Source organism: Lissotriton vulgaris, chromosome 6, assembly GCF_964263255.1.
Source record: "Lissotriton vulgaris chromosome 6, aLisVul1.2, whole genome shotgun sequence".
Taxonomy (NCBI): domain Eukaryota; kingdom Metazoa; phylum Chordata; class Amphibia; order Caudata; family Salamandridae; genus Lissotriton; species Lissotriton vulgaris.
Window position 1 is genome coordinate 1,728,827,711 of NC_141694.1, and position 22,186 is coordinate 1,728,849,896.

Consider the following 22,186-nt stretch of genomic DNA (forward strand, 5'->3'; position numbering starts at 1 on the left):
ACACTTTTAGACACACCTCCCGCCACAAGTTCTAGAATTGCGAACTTTAGAGCTGGGGAGCTGGGGAGCTACGTTCGAATCCCGGCATCAGCTCAACATCCTGTGATTCCAGGCAAATCGCTTTTTCTCCCCATGCCTACCACAAATGAATGTGTTCTTCTGTAATGTAAATTGTGCTCATGCCATGTTGTCGAGTTTGTGCTATATAATATTGCAAGGAAAAATAAAGTAGGGAAACTCGAGTTCACACACTACTGAACGCGCACTCTTAAGTGCATCAGCAGTACACTGTGAATAGGAGCGTTTCACAGGCCTGTCACAGATAAGAAATGCTATCAAAACGAAATCCTACAAAACAATATACTACTGGGCGGCAGCAATTCATACCCGGACAACGTCGGGACGGGCTGCTAGTATTTTATACTCAAGATCCCTTGGTGCTTGGGTGTCTAGTTCCACTTCAACTATTCCCTGCTTCCCTCAGTTGGGGGATGTGACTTGCAACAAATTTCACTGAATACGATGCTTGGGTAGATCCAAAAGTTTGTCTTTAGCATCCTACTTTTTCCAGGTTTGGTTCTTTAAGTAACATACATTTCGTAGTTTTTTTAACAAGTCCACGTTGCTTCCCATTACCAAGTGACCACTTTCATGATGTAACCATCCAAGAAGCCCATCTATTACATCGCATTTTTATTCGAAGTGATATTCTAGTGTTGCTAATCCCACCCACATTGTAAACTAGCTTGGCGAGTCCATTCAATATATCTTCCCAGCAGTAACAGTGGAGTGGCTCCATGACAAGTGTTGCGAGAATCAAGAGGGAGAGAGAGGACCAGAAAGCTAGTCCAGATCCCCGGTTTATATGTTAGTATATCAAAAGGAGACTAGCTAGAGATGGGGTTAGTCTGACATTATTATTATTATTTTCATAGCGACTCAGTATCGTTTTGCCAATTGGCAGTGGCACCTGTTGGGTGTCTTTGGAAAGCCCTCACCCACCAACCTAGTTGGTGGCATGCTTCATCATCGGGCCCACCCAGTGACACCTAGCGTGTCCCGGGTGTGCTTCGACGCCTGATTACAGCGGAGCAGGTATGTCACTGTGTGTGCGGTGTAGGGTGTTCAGGTATGTGAAGTTAAAACGGCTTGGCGGATGGTCCCTGGGGTGAGGATACTTTATTAAAAGGGCCTCCGTCAGCGGTTAAAAATAAGGCTGTGGGACGTTAGAGGCGGGTTACGACCTCCTACGTCCTTAGAGTGTCAACATGTTTCAGCCAGTGCCTTATTACTAATCTGGCTTTCTTCAGGACAATAAAATATGTGTGGGTTAAAATAGGGGTTGTGTAGTGTAGTCTATGTGTCTACACGCCCTAAAGTGTATCTAACTGTGAGAGGGGGGATTCCCTTCTCAAGATCACGCTTTCAAGGCTTGTTTTTGCTCCAAGGTTATTGAAGTGGCAAGGGGTGGCCAGGAATTCTGGTCAGCACCAGCGTGGGACCTGTTGTGCCTCCTTCGCAGAACCGGTGTTCTGCGAAGGAGGCACAACAGGGCCCACGCTGGTGCTGACCAGAATTCCTGGCCACCCCTTGCCACTTCAATAACCTTGGAGCAAAAACAAGCCTTGAAAGCGTGATCTTGAGAAGGGAATCCCCCCTCTCACAGTTAGATACACTTTAGGGCGTGTAGACACATAGACTACACTACACAACCCCTATTTTAACCCACACATATTTTATTGTCCTGAAGAAAGCCAGATTAGTAATAAGGCACTGGCTGAAACATGTTGACACTCTAAGGACGTAGGAGGTCGTAACCCGCCTCTAACGTCCCACAGCCTTATTTTTAACCGCTGACGGAGGCCCTTTTAATAAAGTATCCTCACCCCAGGGACCATCCGCCAAGCCGTTTTAACTTCACATACCTGAACACCCTACACCGCACACACAGTGACATACCTGCTCCGCTGTAATCAGGCGTCGAAGCACACCCGGGACACGCTAGGTGTCACTGGGTGGGCCCGATGATGAAGCATGCCACCAACTAGGTTGGTGGGTGAGGGCTTTCCAAAGACACCCAACAGGTGCCACTGCCAATTGGCAAAACGATACTGAGTCGCTATGAAAATAATAATAATAATGTCAGACTAACCCCATCTCTAGCTAGTCTCCATGACAAGTGTAACATTTAAAGCACAATTAAACCCCAAGTAATGAAGAATAAGTTCCCTGAAAATCTGGATTTGCAATGACTACGTTACTGGGTAGACACGGTCATGCAAATGTGTACCCAATTGGGCATTGTGATATTGTCATGCAATGTGGACTTAATAGGGATAATGTGGACCACCAGGCAAGCACTTTGAATCTACCCAACAGAATGCCATTGCAATGTGTACCTAAATGGTGTTTTGTTAGCCTGGAAAGGCAATATAAAACTATCACACATACAGACTCCACCCACTCAACAGCTGGATTCAGGTATGAATGCAGTATCTCTTTAGTGTAAACTAAGTGTGGACCATCACACCGACCTATGCAAGATCATACACACCAACACATCACGCCCCATCAAGCGCTTAAATTGCACAACCTAACACACTCCTGGCGTGTAGCGCACTATCACACACATGGCATCAGTTAAACGTCAACAAGAAGTACCTATTCAGTGTATGGGGAATAGTGCTGTGTACAGCATGTGGGGTAACAGTTTTCTATGTATGCAACATATTAGAAAACCTTTAGCTGCTGCTGCACCGGCCATATACCCTATTCCTGTTTTTGTGTCAAAGACGCTTGCATAAATGCTGTAGCAGTGTTGTGTTGGTGATGCTTGGCCACCAACATGATCACTATCTAGAATACAAAAAAGGTTGGTATTAATGTGTTTACATGAGTGGTGGAAGAATTGACAATGTACCACACTGCACACAGTAGAAAATACTGACATAGTTGAATCAACTGCACATTTACCTGCAATGGTGGGTCAAACCACAGAATTGTGCAGGTGGTAAGTACCGGGTCATGATTCTGCATCACAGACATCATGACCAGGCTGTGCAATGGATCATTCTGAGCTGAATATCCTACTTTGCAACGCAGCTGCTCCAGTTTTGCAAATAACAAGGCATTTGTTCAGAACTATGCCATTCCCTTCTTATTCGATATCTCAGCTGTACTCACATCATAATGATGCAGGGCACCCTGGCATCGAGGAATGCCACTGCTAAACTTTGGTTTGTATTTTAAGTTCTTTTACAATTTGCATAGGATTACTACCTCCTTCCACTTCATGATAATTTAGGGGGTGCAATTTACTTTTTTTTGCAACTATTTACGAATATTGCGTACATTACTTACTACCTGCTATGACGGCTGGCATGTAGTGCCTCAATAAAGGACCTTCACTTCTTGGGCACGTTTATGTACGGTGGTGCCCCAGCTGTGGCTCAGGGTCTTCATTATGGTTTCCACAGTTCACCTCCACATGTTCTTCGGCCTGCTTGGCTTCCATTTGCCTTCCACTGGGGTAACCATGAGGGAAATCAGCTCAAAATCTCCTGCTTACTTCAGTAATCTCCAAGATTATATGTGACAAAATCCCGGTCTACAAGCACACGTGTAAAAGCTACCCACCGTTAAAGGTCTATCGGCTTTAACACATGTGTTTCACAAAAAGACTTAAGCCAGATCTACTGCTTATGTCAAAACCTTTTCACAATAAAAAGATTTGACTTATGACAGCAGACATAACTTTTCGCAATGAACGAATCAGGCCTATGACCTTGGTCACTGGCTTATCAAAATAGAAAACTGAGACGAACTGTATTGAGCATAAGCTTTCCCCAAAGCAAAATTAATTAAATGACAAATAAATAGACAATTACAGTTGGCAAAACAAAAAACAGCCTCTCCTAAAAGGCATAACAATAATTTATCTAAAGAAAATCTTCTACCCTCAGGGCTTGTCAGACATGGGTAACAAACACCAAATCCCTGGCCTACTATAGTACTTTGTCAGAACCCATGTAACAAAATACCAGTGTACAGGTTTTACCACAGTGTGATAAGAATCAACCCTTAAAGATCTATTGTCATTGACATATATTTTCACAATAAGTATGTCAGGCCTACTGCATTTGACAAGCGTTTTCAAAACAACAGATCAGACCTATGGCGTCTGACAAATGGCATCACTGGCTTGCCACCATATTCAATTGTGGCCTACAGTATTGAGCATAAGCGTTCCAACATGGCATAAACTGCAACAGAAGCAATCTTTTTCAGTGGAACTTTTACTCAACCAAATGCTGAAGTTAAGATTATCAACAATTAGGAGGAGATATAACTTTCTATAGTGGTGCTACCTAAAGTTCTCTTATTGTTGATCACCTACATAAAGGGACAGATGTGCTGTCAGGCTAGGTCTAAAAAGTAAGCACCCCCAACAACGCCCCAATGTTTCTGGCCTCATTAGGCCTATCAACGTCGACCGCCTCAGGACCAATGTTCTTATCCACTACCTCCGTTCCATTTCGTCCAACCAACACATTGGTTCTCTATTCTGTCCAACCAGCACATCAGCTCAAGGAGCCAATCCAGAGCACTGTAGACGAGTCATGGGACCACCTGTATTTTATAAACTTCCTTTACATGTTGTTGTGAATAAACGGGGTATTTTGAATTAAATTCCCTCAAACCATGTATTGTTACCTTTACCCACATTTCATAACTTGCAACAGCAGGTGCGGTTACCCTTAGGTCGATCAGTGTACTGAGGTAACTGCATTATTCTACAACTTTCAGATTAGATATGGACATCAAAACCTGGCTTTGGTTTAGAAGAAAATAATTCTAATAGCATGAATAATAATATTTTCCAGAAGTGTAAGAACACTTTAGTTTGGAGCCATGCTGTTTGCATTTTGGGAGCACCAGAAGACTGTGACTTGCATTCTAATAATCTAAGAGGAAGACTCTAAGGGCCATATGGATCATCAAACTATTTTGCATTTCCTAAATAGCGAATTTTAAGGAATCGCTATTTAGGAAATGCAAAATGGTATGTATGAACAAAATCGCTTTTTATTTGCGATTCCTTAAGCTTCCTTATTTGCGAATTCGCATTTTGCGAATTCGCAATTAAGGAATCATTTCCAATGCATTCCTGTGCAAATTTGCGATTCCCTAAATGCTATGGAAAAATAAGGAATCGCACAAGTTTGCAATTCCTTATTTTGGGAATGTTTCATACATTCCAAAACGTACAAAACGACCGTTTGCGAGTCGCAAAGGCAGAAATTCTGCGAATTTCGGCCTTTGCGATTCAAAAACGGCTTGATACATGTTGCCCCTGGTGGCTTATATACTATTTGTGGTTTTGTAGCGCGTGGACAAAATCAAGGTGACCTCAAAGCGCTTTGGAGTGAGGTAAGGATGAGATCCCACTGCTAGAACATACATACTTGAATACAAAAGCAAACTGAAGTGTACATTTTGGAAGTCAACCATACAGACACTACTTGTCACAGAGAATGGGTGGAAACATTGGAGTAGCAAAAATGATCTACATTCTACATAAACACCTGCCTTGTTCAAATGAATATTATTCTCTAGTAGAAACAAATTCCATATGCGGTAGGACTGTGCGCCATGTTTAGATGGAAAGGGAGTGGAAACAACTTTGTGAATTAATATGAATTATAATTTTTAACACATGCCGAGTTATACTGAAACATAAACATTCAATGCATAGAGACTATGTGAACCATTTAACACAACATAGCTCATACTCAAGGCAAAGGCACTGCCTTTCTGTTATTATTTATTTAATTTTCGCTGTTGTGTTAGTTTACATCTTAATTTCACATCAATAAGAGGCAAACTGAAAAATCACTGCACTCTACGGTACACCACTTTACTTGAAACTACTGCATTCTCCGCCAATTCCCTCTACACCACTTTACTCAAAACCAATGCATCCTACGCCATTGTACCTATGCAAACTACTTTGTACCACTGCACTTTATGCAACTGTACTCTACAATATTCAACTTTATGCCACTGCACATTACGTCACTCTACGTCACTGCACTCTACGCCACTCTATTCTACTCGGTCACTGTTCTCTGCACCACTCTTCTCTGCACCCCTCTACGACACTGCACTCCACTCCACTCTGCATGACTGCACTCTACATCACTCTGCTGCAATCTATGCCACTGCACCACTTTAGTCTATGTCAATGCACTCCACAACACTCCACTCTAGGCCACTACACCCTACCTTGCACCACTCCACTCTGCGCCACTCCACTTTATGCCACTTCACTCTAGGTCACTCTACTCTGCTAGACTGCTCTATCCGCCACTGAACTTGCTGCCACTCTACACTGCATTGCTCAACTCTTCCGCACTGTATTCAACTCCCATCCACTCAATTACTTTGCACCACTGCACTCTGACACACTACTCTACACCACTGCCCTCTACGCCACTTCACTCTACTCTGAAACAATCTATCCTATGCTACAGTAGTCTACACCAATGCATTTTACACCACTTTACTTAAAACCAATACACTCTATGCCAATCTACTCTGCACCACTGCACTGTACACTACTCTGCACCACTGCACTGTATGCAGTGGCGTATACAACTGCACTGTCACTTTATTCTGTAACTTTCTATGCCACTGCAGCCAACACTGCACCACTCCACTCTACTCTGCGCCACTCCACTCTATGCCACTTTATGTCACTCTACTCTACAACACTGCTCTCTCAGCCACTCTCCACCAATACACTCCAAACTACTTTGCACCACTGCAATCTGTAGGAGAGTAGGATCTGCTTACTACGGTTACCCCCACTTTTTGCTGGCGTTTCACTGATTTGTCGACTTTAGTCTGGCTAGGGCCCTGCTAACCAGAACCCCAGACTAGCTTCTTCCTGTCTAAACTGATTGCATGTATATTAGGTACACTCAAGATTGGTTACTGGGTTACCCTTGTGAGACCCTAGTATATGGTACCTTAGGTACCAAGGGCATAGGTAAACCAGCGGCCTACCAGAGGCTGAAGCATGTATTATGCCACCCCTGGGAAGCCTTCCAAAATGGCACCACAGGACTCCTACTGTAGCCTGGGTAAGGTAGAGCTTGCACCCCTTACTAAGATATAGGCTACCTATATCTACCTTTAAATACAGACACATATAAACCTATAAGTCACTCCGATGGCAGGCCTTGACAATTCTGAAGGCAGAGTGCTTGGTTTTGTGTGAGAGGGTGCCCAAGCATGAGCTGAGCCCCTCTTCAGCTTTCAGAATCACTTCTCTGTAGCTGTTCTGTGATACAGCCATACCATATACTCTTAAGTGCATTATAACCTTGTGGTAAATGCTAACTTTGGAATGGCTGCATCAAAACATGTCGTGTTTGGTGTCAAACACTTTAGAATCCTACCCATCCCCCCCGCCACTCCAGGCGGCGGGGGTAGAATTCCATCCTTATAGAGGGAGAAGACATGTGCACACTTACCTGACCGGTAATAGTTTAAAAGAGCTCCAGCATCACAAAATTGATGCTGCTGCCACAGGCACGAGTCTGACCTCCTGCTGCTGGACGAAACTCTGGCAGGGGAGGCCTGGACAATAGGTTTCCTGTCACAGGGAGGTGTAACCACCTCCCTAGACAAGCTTTAGTGTATTGGGGCAGGGTGGGTGCATTCAGTTCATGCTTTTCAGACAGTGCTGGGGCCACACCTGGTTTCCCTGTGCATACCCCAGTTCAAACCGGTTGCAGGGACACTCAGCCCCAGCTCTGGAACGAAACTGGATAAAGGGGAAGGGGTGTAACCACCCCCTCCCCAGGTCCTCCCATAGGTGGGTCCTTAGAGTTAATCCAACCCCTAAACTTAGTATAAGTATAGGAACCCAGTCCCTAGGACTTTAGATTACCCTGGACGAAACTCTGCAACATATATCCTGGAAATTCGACATTCTATTTTGACTAGAAGTCGGAAGGCTCTCCCTTGGGGTCAAGGAGTGACTCCCCTGTTCAAACAGGCACCAAAGAAGCATCTTGCCGGTCTGCATTTCCAAGGCTCCCACCGGATCCCGAAGGATTTGCGACACAGGACACGGACTTTCAGACATCTCCGAGGCAGACATGAGATCACAGCAAAGCTGAGACCTGTAGCCATCGACCTGTAGCCATCACGAGAGACATGGGACCTGAATTCCTAGACACGGTGAATATTTGCAAGTGCACCTACTTCCCGAGCTTTCCCGAAGTTGTGCATTGGGCTACTCGTAGTCCAAGCCCTGAGAACCATCTGCACCGAAGATTGTGGGCCTACACTCCATTAGTGTTCCGTGGGCCCGCTTCTAGCATTTCTGCTCGAGGGCCCTTCGCGATCCCTGATCCGTCGACTGGTGGGTCCCCACGAAGGTAACTTGTTTCTTGGGCTTCCCTGGTTGCTCCAGACGTGCCCCGACTCCCCTCCAAAGGGTGAGTCCCTCAGACCTTGCTGGTCTGCTCCGAAGCCAATCTTTGCATTCTACGTGGGTTGCTATTGCCAAGGCTTGTTGGGTCCAATCCAGATACCATCTCCGCAGCACTCGACATCAGATGTGGGACAGCTCGAATCCAGCTCCTGGTCCTCGTGGCTGAAGAGTCAAGCTTCACCTTCTGCACCTGAAATCACCCGACATCGGTGGGCATCTTCTTATTGCCTCCCTGGTCACTGGCAAGTGACCCAGACTCTGTCCCCTCTGCTTTCAAGTTCTTCAGATCTTCGATCCACCCTTGGATCCATCCGGACACTTTTCATCTAGTCGTCTGCAGCACTTCTTTGCAGCTCTCCGTAGGAAACGACAACAAAACCCGACACGAAAAGACACCTATGCACCCGGCTTCCCTGGGTGAGTTAACACGAGTACTTCGGTGCTCCCGTGGGTCTTGACTCTCAAACTGTCCAGTACTGAAGGGGTTTGTTCCTAGTCCGCTCCTAAGTGTCCCTAATCCTTAAAATTCTAACCGCAACTTTCTCCATAGAAGTCAATGGGGCTTCACAGCTGTGTTTAGAGACTGTACGCGTCCCCCGTGGGTCTCCTGTGTCCCTACCTTGGGCGATTCCTGGTTGCCCCAGCGGTTCTACAGGTCCTAGGCCTTGTCTCTATGACTGTAGTGGTACTTATACCACTTTCTTAGTATATGGTTTGTGATGCCCCTAGGGTTAAACGTGTACTGTGCTAATTTACTGTGTGCTAAATAAGTTTCCTGTATGTACTTTGGCATCTAGCCTCATAAAGAGACTAGAGGGGTGCGTTTAGATTAAATAATATATTTTATATATATACCTGGTGTGGTTCTCCTTTCATTTGGTAATTCACTGGATTATAGACTGGTAAAACAAGCTGCTTTACATTCCTTTAAGACTTAGCCTGAAGGCTGCTCTCCACAGCTACCACTAGGATAGCTTTTTATATAGGTTGTCTTTAAACCTACCATCAATAAGTGTCGTTTGGGCTGGTGCAAGGTGCCCACTAGAATAGTGGACATTATATGCCAGGCCAACTTCTCACACACTCTATGCCACTTCACTCTACTCTGAAACAATCTACTCTATGCCACTGCAGCCTACGCCTCTCTATTACACACTACACCACTCTATTACACACTACACCACTCTAGTCTACACTGCTGCACTCGGCCACTGCACTCTACACCAAAGCACTCTACACCACTTTACTCAAAATCAATACACTCTACACCACTGCATTATCTGCCAATCTACTCTGCACTACTGCACTGGACTCCACTGTACACGACTGCACTAGGTCACTTTATTCTGCACGACTCAACGACCCTTCACCCGACACCAATGCACTTTACAAAACTCTACTCTACATCACTACTTTCTCTTCCACTTTACTCTATGCCACTGCACTCTACTCTGCACCACTCGACAGCACTCTACGCCAATCCACTCTATGTCACTCTAATCTACTGTGCACCACTGCACTCCATGCCACTTCACTCTATGCCTCTCTAATCTACTCTGCCCCACTATACTCCATGCCAGTGCACTCTACCCCAAGCTACTAAACACCACTGCACTCCGCCACTGCACTTATCGCCACTCCTCTCTACACCGCTCGTCAAGGCCACTCCATTATAGGCCACTCCAGTCTGCGCCACTCCAGTCTGCGCCACTCCAGTCTGCGCCACTCCAGTCTGCGCCACTACTCTATACCACTCCACTCGACACCACTTCACTCTACTCTGAAACAATCTTCTCTATGCAACTACACTCTATGCCACAGCTCTCCACACCACTGCACTCTATGCCTCTCCAGTTTACGCTATGCCACTATACTTTAACACACTGCACCCTACGCCAATGCACTTTACAAAACTACTCTACATCACTGCACTCTCTGCCACTGAACTCTATGCCACTTTACTCTATGCCACTGCACCTGTTTTTCTTTAAACGCTAGGACGCCTGCGGGTGGCTATCGCGCTGTACAAAAACTAAATCTAATCCAATCCAATCCACTCTACTCTGCACCACTCGACTGGACCCTACGCCAATCCACTTTATGTCACTCTAATCTACTGTGCACCACTGCACTCTATAACACTGCACTCCATGCCACTTCACTCTATGCCTATCTACTCTGCACCACTCTACTCCATGCCAGTGCACTCTACCCCAAGCTACTATACACCGCTGCACTGCGCCTCTCCACTCTGCGCCTCTCCACTCTGCGCCTCTCCACTCTGCGCCTCTCCACTCTGCGCCTCTCCACTCTGCGCCTCTCCACTCTGCGCCTCTCCACTCTGCGCCTCTCCACTCTGCGCCTCTCCACTCTGCGCCTCTCCACTCTGCGCCTCTCCACTCTGCGCCTCTCCACTCTGCGCCTCTCCACTCTGCGCCTCTCCACTCTGCGCCTCTCCACTCTGCGCCTCTCCACTCTGCGCCTCTCCACTCCACGCCTCTCCACTCCACGCCTCTCCACTCCACGCCTCTCCACGCCTCTCCACTCCACGCCTCTCCACTCTATGCCTCTCCACTCTGCAACACTGCACTCTACGCCACTACTCTAAACCACTACACTCTACACCACTTCACTCTACTCTGAAACAATCTACTCTATGCCACTGTACTCTATGCCACAGCTCTCCACGCCACTGCACTCTACGCCTCTCCAGTCTACGCTATGCCACTAAACTATAAAACACTGCACTCTACACCAATGCACTCTATACCTCTTTACTTAAAACCAATGCACCATACACCTACTTCCTTGCACAACTGCACTTTACGCCACTATACTCTTCAACATTCTACTCTATGCCACTGCACTCTACGCTGCTGCATGTTACGTCACTCTATACCATTGTATTCTACGTCACTGCACTCCTATACGACCCTGCACTCTAAGACCCTGTGTTGGATACTCTATTCTTCACCACTCAAACCTACCCAATCTACTACACTCTACACAACTACACAATTGCACTCTATGCCACTGCACTCTTCCCTGCATTACTCCACTCTACCCTGCGCCACTCCACTCTATGTCACTCTACTCCATTCTGCACCACTCTACTCTATACCACTGTACTACTCTACATCACTGTACTCTATGCCAATGCACTCCACACTACTTTGTTCAAAACAAATATATGCTACACCACTTTGTTCAAAAGCAATGCTCTCTAAACCACTGCACTCTACACCAATCTACTCTGCACCACTGTACTCCACTCTACTACACTGCACTCTGACGCTTCACTCCATGATATTCCACTTTATGATGCTCTACTCCATTAAACTCTGATCCACTGACACTCTACTCCACTCTATGACATTCTACAACACTACTCCACTCTACGATACTCTACACAATTCCCTCTATGGTAATTTACTCCACTCTATTCTAAGACAATCTACTCCACTCTTCGCCACTTTACTACCCTCTAAACCACTCTACACGACACCTTTATGCCACTCCACGACACCATGTCACTCCACTCTACGACACTGTTTTCAGCACTGACACTGTACTCCACTCTATGCCACTCAACTCTACACCCTTCCACTCTAACACACTCTACTCCCTCCACGACAATGTACACTACTCCATGACACTCCACGCCACTCAACTCTACTGTACTCCACTCTCCGCAACTCCATAACACTCCACTCTACACCACTTTCCTATGCCTCACTAACTTTTAGCCATGCTTAACAGCAGTCACTCTGTTGTACAACATTGTTAAAACATTTTACCACAGTCAATAGCTCTTCCATAATCAACACCTATTGGCTTTGCCAATGCTTGTTGTTACTTGAAGTTAATAAATTGTAATCCTTCTAATATAGCACTGTGAGCTACGAACGACAGGTGATTCCTACACCTTGTACCCTTCACTGTTTTAAGCAACAAACATATTGTAAATTGATTTACATACATGATTTATTGGCAATGTATAATATGTATTTTATGTAAAGCGCTCCGACGCCGTGCACTGGGATAAGTAGTGCTATAAAATAAATAAAATGATGGTATTTACATTGTTATTTGTGCAAATCCTGGGACAGCCTAACACATCTGACATTCATGCATGCAATTCTCTTATAAATAGGGACTGAACAAAGTCAAAAGCATGCCCTCTCTTAAGTGTCTGTGAAGTGATAAACAAGCTGTGAGTCTTTCTTTCCCCTCCTTTCCATTTGCATCGAAGTGTGAGCCTCCAGATCACAAACAGCCAGGATCAGACTGGAACAAAAGGAGGCTTGATGGCCCTTTAACGTTGGCCTCTTATCTTTGGCCCAGCTGGAGGTAAGAATATATATATTTTTTTTTTTTATTTCAAATCTTTTTTATTGAGCAAAAACAGAAATGATAACGGTCATAAGGCATCAATAGAGTTACATTCGTATTGGAGAAACGCCGTGGTCAAGCATGGGTCAGTGCATATAAAAATACATACAGTAACGGAAAATAAAGCATAATGAAAACTAGAGGGTAACAGCAGACCGGATCTGTAAGTGATTCGAGATGAATGAGTTGAATGAATAAATAAATAAATAGATAAATAAATAAATAAATAAATGAACAAGGTAAACAATAAAATATGCCATCATTGCAATCTTACAATTGTGCACGGTTCCGTAGAGCTCTCCATCCAAGTCTAGTCAAATAATACCAGGTATACTTTGTCGTCCCTGCACATTGTACCTAAATCTGGTATATTTTTTAAAAGCACGCTCTCCACCTACGTGTTGCTGCCTAGAATGAAGTGAAACAAAAGGGGATGATGGACGGAGCGTTTGAGCAAATCAAACACTCACCCCCAGTCAACTGATCTGGGTTTAATCCATCACCATTCTTTAGCTTACTCCGCCACCCCAGTTCAGACATGGCCATATGCAAATCAGTCTGACCCTGTGCCTCATGGGAACAGTCCAGCCCGAACTGCCAAGCCATGTCTTCCCTGGACCGGAAATAAGAATCCTGGGACCGGTTTCGGATTCATAATCCTCATCAGCCAGGCTATCTTGAATCCAGTGGCAAAGTGAGCAAGGGACTCACGTCTGGGCATACCCTGCCAACTTAGGGCAAACAAAGCGAAACAAAAGGGGATGATGGACGGAGCGTTTGAGCAAATCAAACACTCACCCCCAGTCAACTGATCTGGGTTTAATCCATCCATCACCATTTTTTAGCTCACTCCGCCACCCCTAGAATGAAAGCAGTCAACAGTGCAGGTGTTGCTAAACGTGCATCGTGTCCCGATGTCTGAAAAAATTACCCCGGGACAAGTCAGCATAGGCAAATAGGCTAAGTCGCTCTTCACAAACAACAACAAAACATCCCTGCTCTTCTTAGCACCACAAATCACCTCTTCCTTTGCTATCCTTTAAACACGCACTTTCAGGAGCTTACTTTACTTTCAAACAGAAAGTGCAGTGACACCAGGTCAATAAGAACTCATGGAAACATTAAACCTGCGCTAATGTTTCAGTTTACTTTTTAAACAAATAAAAAGAATCATTTCCTTGCACTGGAGGAGGCCACACACCGGCTGCACCGGAATAAATATGCTAACCCTAGGTCACTGTTAAAATACAAAGTATGCTTTTTTAAAGCTATTATTTACTAACACCACAACTTATCCCCCTGCTTCGAGGCACACACACCAACAACACACCTCTCTCTTTATGTCGGTGATTCTGAACTACACTTACCAGACCGGACATTACATTTGTGCAGCAGGTCAAGTGACACCATGCCCAACACAAACACAATGAACATGAACCACAACTTAATTTCACCCATCTACATATTCCTCTTTTGTCCATAGTCTCACCTCACACCTCCCCACTGCCCCGTGCTTTTCCACACCTCCCCACTGCCCCGTGCTTTTCCAAAGTCCAAACTTCCATTCATGACGCGCGTCTACTGGCTCCAGGAGGGTCATTTCACTCCTTTGTGTACAAATGTGCAAGTTGTAACGTTTACCTTCCTGCTACTTGTAACCAAACCAGCACAACAATCGAAGAGTGACTCTGAGACTCACTCACAGGTCTAAGCACCTCCAAACGTTCCTCGAAGCTTCACAGCGCCTTTAGCTTCTTATAACTCTTTGCCTCACACTGTGTCTATTAAACCTCTCTACACGCTCGAACAACAATGACCCTTCATGCCCTTCCACCACGGACATAACCAAAACATCAAAACAAGAAAACTTGCAAGGAAGGCAACCATTTCTCGTTACCATTATACATAAAAGTTTCTGTCCTGGTCAGAGGGTTGCTTGCTCTCTCTTCTTTGCCAGAGGTACTGCCCATTCTTTCAATGAGGTGCTGTCGGCCACCAGTAGGTATGAGGGAAGGGTAGGCCACAGCTGCGGATCTGAGTACCAGCAAACAACAGACACATAGCAGTGTATCAGGAATGTACAGTTAGCCCCACACCGGGTGGGTGCAGGTCAGCAGCTCACATGTCTCCTTTGAAACCTCAGTGCGAGCCTAACAAGCAGCTGCGTATTCAGCCCTGTCACAAACTAAACTTTGCTGTACAAATAAAGCATTGACAAAGACAATAGATTTTGCCTATCCGACATCTATTCACTTTGACAATATTTTGTATCAATGTTGTACCCCAGCCCACCTACTATGCAGCATAACTTAAAGTGTAAATGAAAAAGCTAAGAAAAAGTCAAAGCTGGCTGCATTATAGCACTTTTTTTTAAACTTTCAGCCATGCTGCACAACAGCCACACAGCTGTGCAGCATGACTTTAAAAAAAATAAATTGCAAATAGTAGAGAGATTTTGAATGTTTAATGTTAAACTTTCAAACATGCAGCACAGCACCCACGCAACTGCACAACATTGCGGAAAATAGTATGAATCCAAATAGTAGAGAGATGTTGAATGTGTTTTTTTTTAAACTTTCAACCATGCTGTACAGCATCCACACAGCTGCACAGCATAGCTGAAAACATTATAAATTCAAATAGTACAGAGCTTTTGAATGTTTTAGTTGCCATGTTGTACAGCTGATGGCTGCAGTGATGCAGATAAAAAAGGTCTTGTCACAATTACTGATTCACAAAACATGGCACCCTGCCACCACCACTCTACATGCTGAACCCACAGCAGGGGTGATAATCCACTGTCTGCTAAATGAGGTTCTGCCAGATTACAGCAAAGGTCTAGACCTCACTCGTGTAAAATGGCAAGCCTAGGTCTATGCGCACACATTGGATTAGTGAGAAACTAGGGCTAAAATCAAAAGACTGGAATACCAGCTACTCACAGTACTCCATGTAGGGACATTCACGTCCCAACACCTTTGAATAAATTAATAACTGTAACCTGAAGACAGACTTGAAACAAACAAGAATGAATTAAAAACAAGGTAAAGAATGGAAAGAAAACCACAGACAAGGTGAAATATGGGCCCAGCAGTCATGGGGGCATGAATGCACTTCTTTTTAGGCAGCAGTAAACATATGAGATGGAAAATGCTGTCATTCATAGAGCGAAAGAATCAAAAGCTGAAGTAGCCTGGACTATTGACCCATGCTATATGGTGTGGTGGGTGGAAGAAAAATATAACTGACAGCGAAATAGACAAATTGATAAAAAGGGCTGACCCAAAGTTCTTTTGTTTATGTGTTATTTTTTAAATGTATGTATTATTTTGATTACATGAATTTGGCGAGGCAGCTTTAGCTGCCTTTAGGCCAGGCTGAGGAGCATACTGAAAATATATAACTAGGACTAAATGTAAAAAAGGCCAAGCGATGACAACAGGTGCAGCAACCAGCTATAAAGTTAATGGTGAACTCACAAACGTGTGGCTAGCTTGTCAGCTGGGGTCACTATGAATAATAAAGGGTCCAGAAGTGAAGTCATGATTAAGTCAAGACTGCAGATTAACACTGGACAGTTGTGTGATGAAAGACTTGGAAAATATTCACAAATGCAATGATATATATAAGAACAAAGATTTGAATTGTGCAAGCGACGGTATTCCCCTCACAGAGTGTGGATGCCAAAGTTAGACAATGAAACAGGACAGGAAGAGTGTTAATGACTTTGAACTGTGCTGTTGGAAAAACTTCTAATAATACCGTGGACAGCCATTGAGAAGCGATGTATCCATGATTGAATCAATGCAGAACCTTCATTTGAAGCGGACATGACCAGATTGAAGCTCTCATACTCTGGACACCCAGTGTCAAACCCTAATTCTCTGGACAAGTCTGTGAGGCTTGGAAAGGAGGCAAAAAAAGAGAAGGAGCACAAACAGTGGCAATTAGGATGGCCACAATCATGGCAGCAGTGAGTGCGCCACTGAGATGTCTGAAGCACCAAATTTCCCTCCGTGCGGTCTCCATGAGCCATAATCAACTTGATGGTACCCAACAATCCAAACTTAAAAGAGTAACTTCCCTAGTACCATGGAGAACAGTGCAGGATGTTAAACCAGTGTGGTTGTCCCATGGCATTGCTTATGTACATGAACTTCCTTCTTTCACATTGCTAGAGGCTGTGGTGTACACACAAGGAGGAATGAGGCCTGTGTTTGCACTGCCATGGTGCTTCAGGCACCACCGATGGCACCACATGCTAGTGGGCACTAGACTGCTGCTGGAAGCATCAAATATGGGCACACTCCAGGGACGGGAAATGGCAGTGGGTTACTTCAGCTAAGACCCCAAAAAGCATTGATTGGGTCCTGCCCTGATGGCTCTAAACAATTCTGCTAATAGTGTCAATAATGCACGTTCGGTGCTGCGTCTGTAGTCTCCAGTACTGTACGGGGGCGTAACTATATATGGTGCAGCAGGTACAATGGCATCGGGGCACGGGGGTATGAGGGACCCAGTGAACCCTTATTATTCCTCAATCTTACAACCGACCCACCAGTCAGAGGCCTATTTTCTTGCTTTTATTGGGTTCCAGGGCCTCCTTGCTACATCAGTGTGTACAGTTCATCCACGCCGCGCGTTAGTAATTGTGCAGAAACGAGACACAAACAAAAGCACTTGAGCCTGGCTTCCTGTCTGGTGGGGGGAGGGGGGGGGTATGATATCTGCCTTTTCACATAGGTTCACTGCAAAGCACCGCGCTCATTATTCCTCAAAGGCAGCGAGCAGCAGGGTTACTCACAGGGGGAGGAGCGTGCAGGGCCCAGGCTCAGCGCGAGGTGCAGGCACAGCAGCAGGGCGCCGGGGGCGGGGCCTCCTCTTCTGGACCTCATTCCATGACACATTGTCAGCAGCAGGGGGCATCCGGGGGCCGCTATTGTCTGCAAGAGAAGAGCAGCAGCGCCGTCAGCGTCGCCGGTCCCGCGAGGCGGCGCGTCACCTTGACAGGACCCTCTGCCCCCCGGGGGCCCTGTCATTGTTTGACAGAGGCTGCTCTCCTGACAGGAAGCGAAGCACAGGCAGGACTTTCCTCCCCGAGCTCTGCCTGCAGCCGCCCTCACACGCACACACATGGCCACGCACCTCTGGGACACATCTTTTCTCTGACGCTCGCGCTCCCTGGCGCACGCGAGGGCTTAGCGCCGCGTGCCCAAGCGGCATCCCTCCTGGGGATGCACGAGCCATGCCGTTCAACCCGCCCCTGGGTCTCCCATGCATCCATTGTGCAGGCAGGATTCCTGCTGTTCTCAACCCCGTGCTCTCGTCTGCCTTCTCTAGTCGGTGCACAAGCCCTCCCGGTCAACCCCCTACTCCCATATACAACTATTGCGCATGCAGGACGAGCCCTGGTGTTCAACCCACCGATCTCCCACACATCTGCTTGCATACATCAACTCAACACTCCACTCCTATTATCTCTCGCGAGTATACAATGCATGCAAGATCCCTGCCTTAAAACCCCATGGGCGTCCTCCACAGATATTGTGCATGCATGCACCACGTCGTGCAAGCCACCTGGTCTTCACCTCTTTGCAGCATGCACCAATTCCGCCGTGGGTGCAAACTCCTTGGCCATCCCATCTTCTCTTGTACACACAATACCCTGTTTTGTAGCTCATGCAAGCGCTCTGCCATGTATCCCCTTCCCCTGGCTCCTATAGCACTACTGTGCACAGACGAGCCCCGCCGCACAGCTCCTGATATATCTTGTACATGCACATACCTTCGTAAGGAAAGTACACCCCTTTACAAGCCCGTATTCGCCCTCAGCGTTCGCGTGCATTCGTCCCTTGCAGCTGGAAGCCTGCTTTCCCGGGTTACCTGTTCAGAGAGCAGCCGCCGGTGCACGGCCCCGTGCGCGAGCCGGGGTCCCTCCCCTCTTCTCACGTTGGACCTGGGATCGGAGGTGCGCATGCGCGAACGCACACCTGTCGGTGACCGAAGCCAAATAGGGTCGCCCGGGCTCTCTCGCGAGTCGCGCGCTTTCACCTGTGAGCGCCTGTGGCGTTCACCAGGAACCCCCTCCCCCTGGGCCAGTTACATTTGCAGCACATCTCCTCTGGGGTGAGCCGTGCGCGCGCCCACGGCCAAGGACGGAGCATCCTCTGGGCGCTGCCGGGGGGAACCGGTTCAGTGCCCGCGGCTTCAGCAGCCGCGCTGCTGCGAAGGGCTGACTCAGCCGCAGATGCTGTGAAGGGCGGCGATTGAGTACCGTTAAATGAGATAACAAACTTGTTAATTACAACTCTTAGAAACATCAGAATTGGGCTATAAACAGCTATAAAATCGGGATTAAGATATAGGAAATAAATTACCCAGAGGAAACGCATTTTTTTTAGATATAAGAAATGGGCCATTTCGAGTGTTTTTTTGCTGCTTCGCAGGTGCGAGTAGGGAGGGGCCTAGCAGGCGAGCGCATACATTATAGACACTCATTTATTAATGTCACGGGCGAGCCCCGAGCGGTCTCGCGCCCCTGTATACTCCTTGCTGGCAGTGAGGCATGCGTGCAGTCACTACAGGGGTCAAGGGTCCCTCGAGTGGGCCCAGTGCCTCACTACATTCCCTCCAAGCTCCAACTTCAGTTCAGTTAATCATTTTGACACAACTTCGGTTGGCCCACACAAAGTCCTTCAGTCGCTGAGAAGTTTAAGAATTAGGCCGGTGGTTGTACTGCTGGCTGCTGGGGGGACCAGGCGGACCCAGGGCGGGACTGGGAACCACAACCGGCCCTGGCAAAGTGCTCGGCCGCCCCCCACCCCCCCAACTAGAGAGGGGGGGGGGGAGGGGTGCCGCCGAGCTCTTTGCGGATTTCGGCCGATTTTGGTACAGGGCCGATTTTGCAAAAACGGCCCTAACAAAAACGGCCCCCAGGGGCCCAAAACCGCCCCCCACCCATGCGGCGCACCTGGGGATTGCCCGTTGCCCGCTAAGGCCAGTCCGGCCCTGGGCGGACCCCATCTTCTGCTGAAACTGCTGCCAGTGTTGATCTCGGGCTTGGAGTGGCTTCAGGGGGGGTTGTCCTCCCGTGTGGATTCCTCCCGAGGGCTGGCCCTGGGAGCTACTTCTCCCTGTGGCTCCACCACTCCTCCGGTTCTGTACCAGGACACATAATCCTGACGGCTGTCTACGGGTCTGGCTCTGATTAGGGCCGGACTGGGAACCCAAAGCAGCCCTGGCAAATTTTGCCTCACCAGCCCCTGTAGGGTGCATAGCGAGCAGGCGCGCAACACCCATTGGCCTCAAAGGGCTTCAGCCCCCCCCCCGTGGTGTGTGGCAGCCCGGAATGAGACACTTCCCGGGCCCGCTCACAGCCGCACCCGAGCACTTCACAGGTCTTTAAAAGACTTTGTGCATGTTAATGGGGCTTTGTTGTTGTTTCACCCCTTCTAAGAGCCCCTGCAGCTCGACTCTGCCGATTGCCTAAAGATTCAGCCCCCCCCCCCCGAAATTTTTTCTTAGCCCCCCCCTGAAATTTGACTCTAGTTGCGCCTCTGATAGCGAGTGAACCTGACTACTACAAAAGGGGGCTTTCAGTGGTTTTCCCCCCACATAAATCGGGGCCGTATGTGGCACCTTGCTGTGCCTCTTTTAATACCCACTCCTCTGCCCTCAAACCTGCCACATCCAGCAGTAACAGCACAGGAAAAAACCCCAACAATTCACAGACGGGGTGGAGAAGTCTGTTATGTGATGTTAGGTCCCTGCCGTAGCACTCTGCCGAGGTTTGGGATTTTTTTTCCTCTGTGCGGCCTGAGCTTGAGTTTTTGACCAAAACATGGCTAAAGCCCCACTCCGTTCCTTCCATTACCCTAGCCTTGCCTGAGGGTTATAGGCTTATCCGGATGGACAGACAACTAAAGGTAGAGGGTGGATTTGCCATAGCATACATAGACAGCATTAAAGTTACAGCACTAGAACAGCGATGTAACGCTAACATGAAAGTTCTGGTCTTTCGAATAGATTTTTCCTCCCAACTGAGTTGGAAGGGGGCGTTAGTTTATCAACCTCCAGGCCCTCTAGCCGAATTTTTACTACAACTCACCAAATTAATTGTCCCCCATGTGCTCTCGAGTAGAAACTTCTTATTGTTGGGCGACTTTAACATCCACAGCGAATGCACTTCCAATGCTGACGCACTGACACTCCTGGCAGACCTAGCCCTCTTAGGATTATCCAAGCTCAATGAAGGCCCCACCCACACAGCAGGCCACACATTGGACATTATTTTTTTCCAATTCTCCCAACGTTCTCTGCGAGCCTCCACAACAATAAACATGGTCAGACCATGTGTCAATTGAATTTTCCATTCATGGCCCAAGGAAGATAAATGGATCTAACCCTGTCATCTACCACTCCCGCATACAATGGAAGAAAGTTACCCCAGAGTGCTTTCAAGCCTCTTTTGTTGTGCCTTGGAATATAGCACCAGACAATATAGAGGATGCTCTTGCCAAATACAATTTGGCTGTCTCCAATGCCATTGACCAACTTGCACCACTGAAATGACTCCCCAATATTTCAAAACACCCTCAGACTGCTTAGTATTCCCCCCAGCTCCTAGCTCAGAAACAACTCTGCAGGAAACATGAAAGACGTTGGCCTCACACCCATGATGAGAAAGACAAAGACCGTTTTTTTGGTTACTCTGTCCGGTTATCATAGGAAAATAAAGGCGGCACGTAAAGCTCACATCGCAATTCAATTAGATCAGGCTCACAATGATCCAAAAGTTTAATATCATATTCTCTAGTCTTTTACTAACCCCAAGGCCTGTGAGAATCTAGTGGTTCCTATACAAATACTCTGCAATGAAATCGCAAATTATTTCGTACAGAAAATACATATCATTTACGGTAAAATTGTCTTGCCAGGGAGCCAATCTTTGGATATTATGACATCTGTTCAGCCAGCACAGGCAACCTCCCAGTTGCTTGAAAGTTTCCCTTTGGTGACACGTGCAGAGGTAGAAACATTGATTGGCACTGTAAAATCAGGTTCCCCTCTTGAAACCATCCCGGCCAGAGTCACCACCACCCTGACCTGTCAACTGTCCTCCTCCGTTGAGTGTCTTCTTAATCTCTCTCCGAGAGAGGGTCACGTCCCGCTAGAATGGAAAGCAGCGCAGGTCATGCCTATCCATAAGAACATCAAGGCCCCGCCTTCCCTTCCTGAGCAAGCTATTGGAGAAGCATATAAACAAACATCTCCAACCATGTCGAACTG

The 22,186-nt window shown here is 46.9% G+C and overlaps 1 protein-coding gene across 4 annotated transcripts in view; it reads right to left on the reverse strand.

Moving 5' to 3' along the window:
* Positions 1-22,186, reverse strand: part of SUSD4 (sushi domain containing 4) — a 193,374-nt gene that overhangs the window by 134,173 nt on the left and 37,015 nt on the right. Inside the window, exons 1-2 of one of the 4 annotated variants that reach the window (XM_086927953.1) lie at positions 18,782-19,021; positions 17,703-17,841 (exon numbers count right to left, since the gene is read on the reverse strand). The exons of 2 other annotated variants lie outside the window; for them this stretch is intronic. In XM_086927953.1, coding sequence (XP_086784079.1) covers positions 17,703-17,841; positions 18,782-18,874 — 232 coding nt within the window. In that variant the 5' untranslated portion in view covers positions 18,875-19,021. Of the gene's footprint in view, positions 1-17,702; positions 17,842-18,683; positions 19,022-22,186 lie in introns of those variants that run through there. One more of the 4 variants, XM_086927954.1, reaches the window with a different exon arrangement.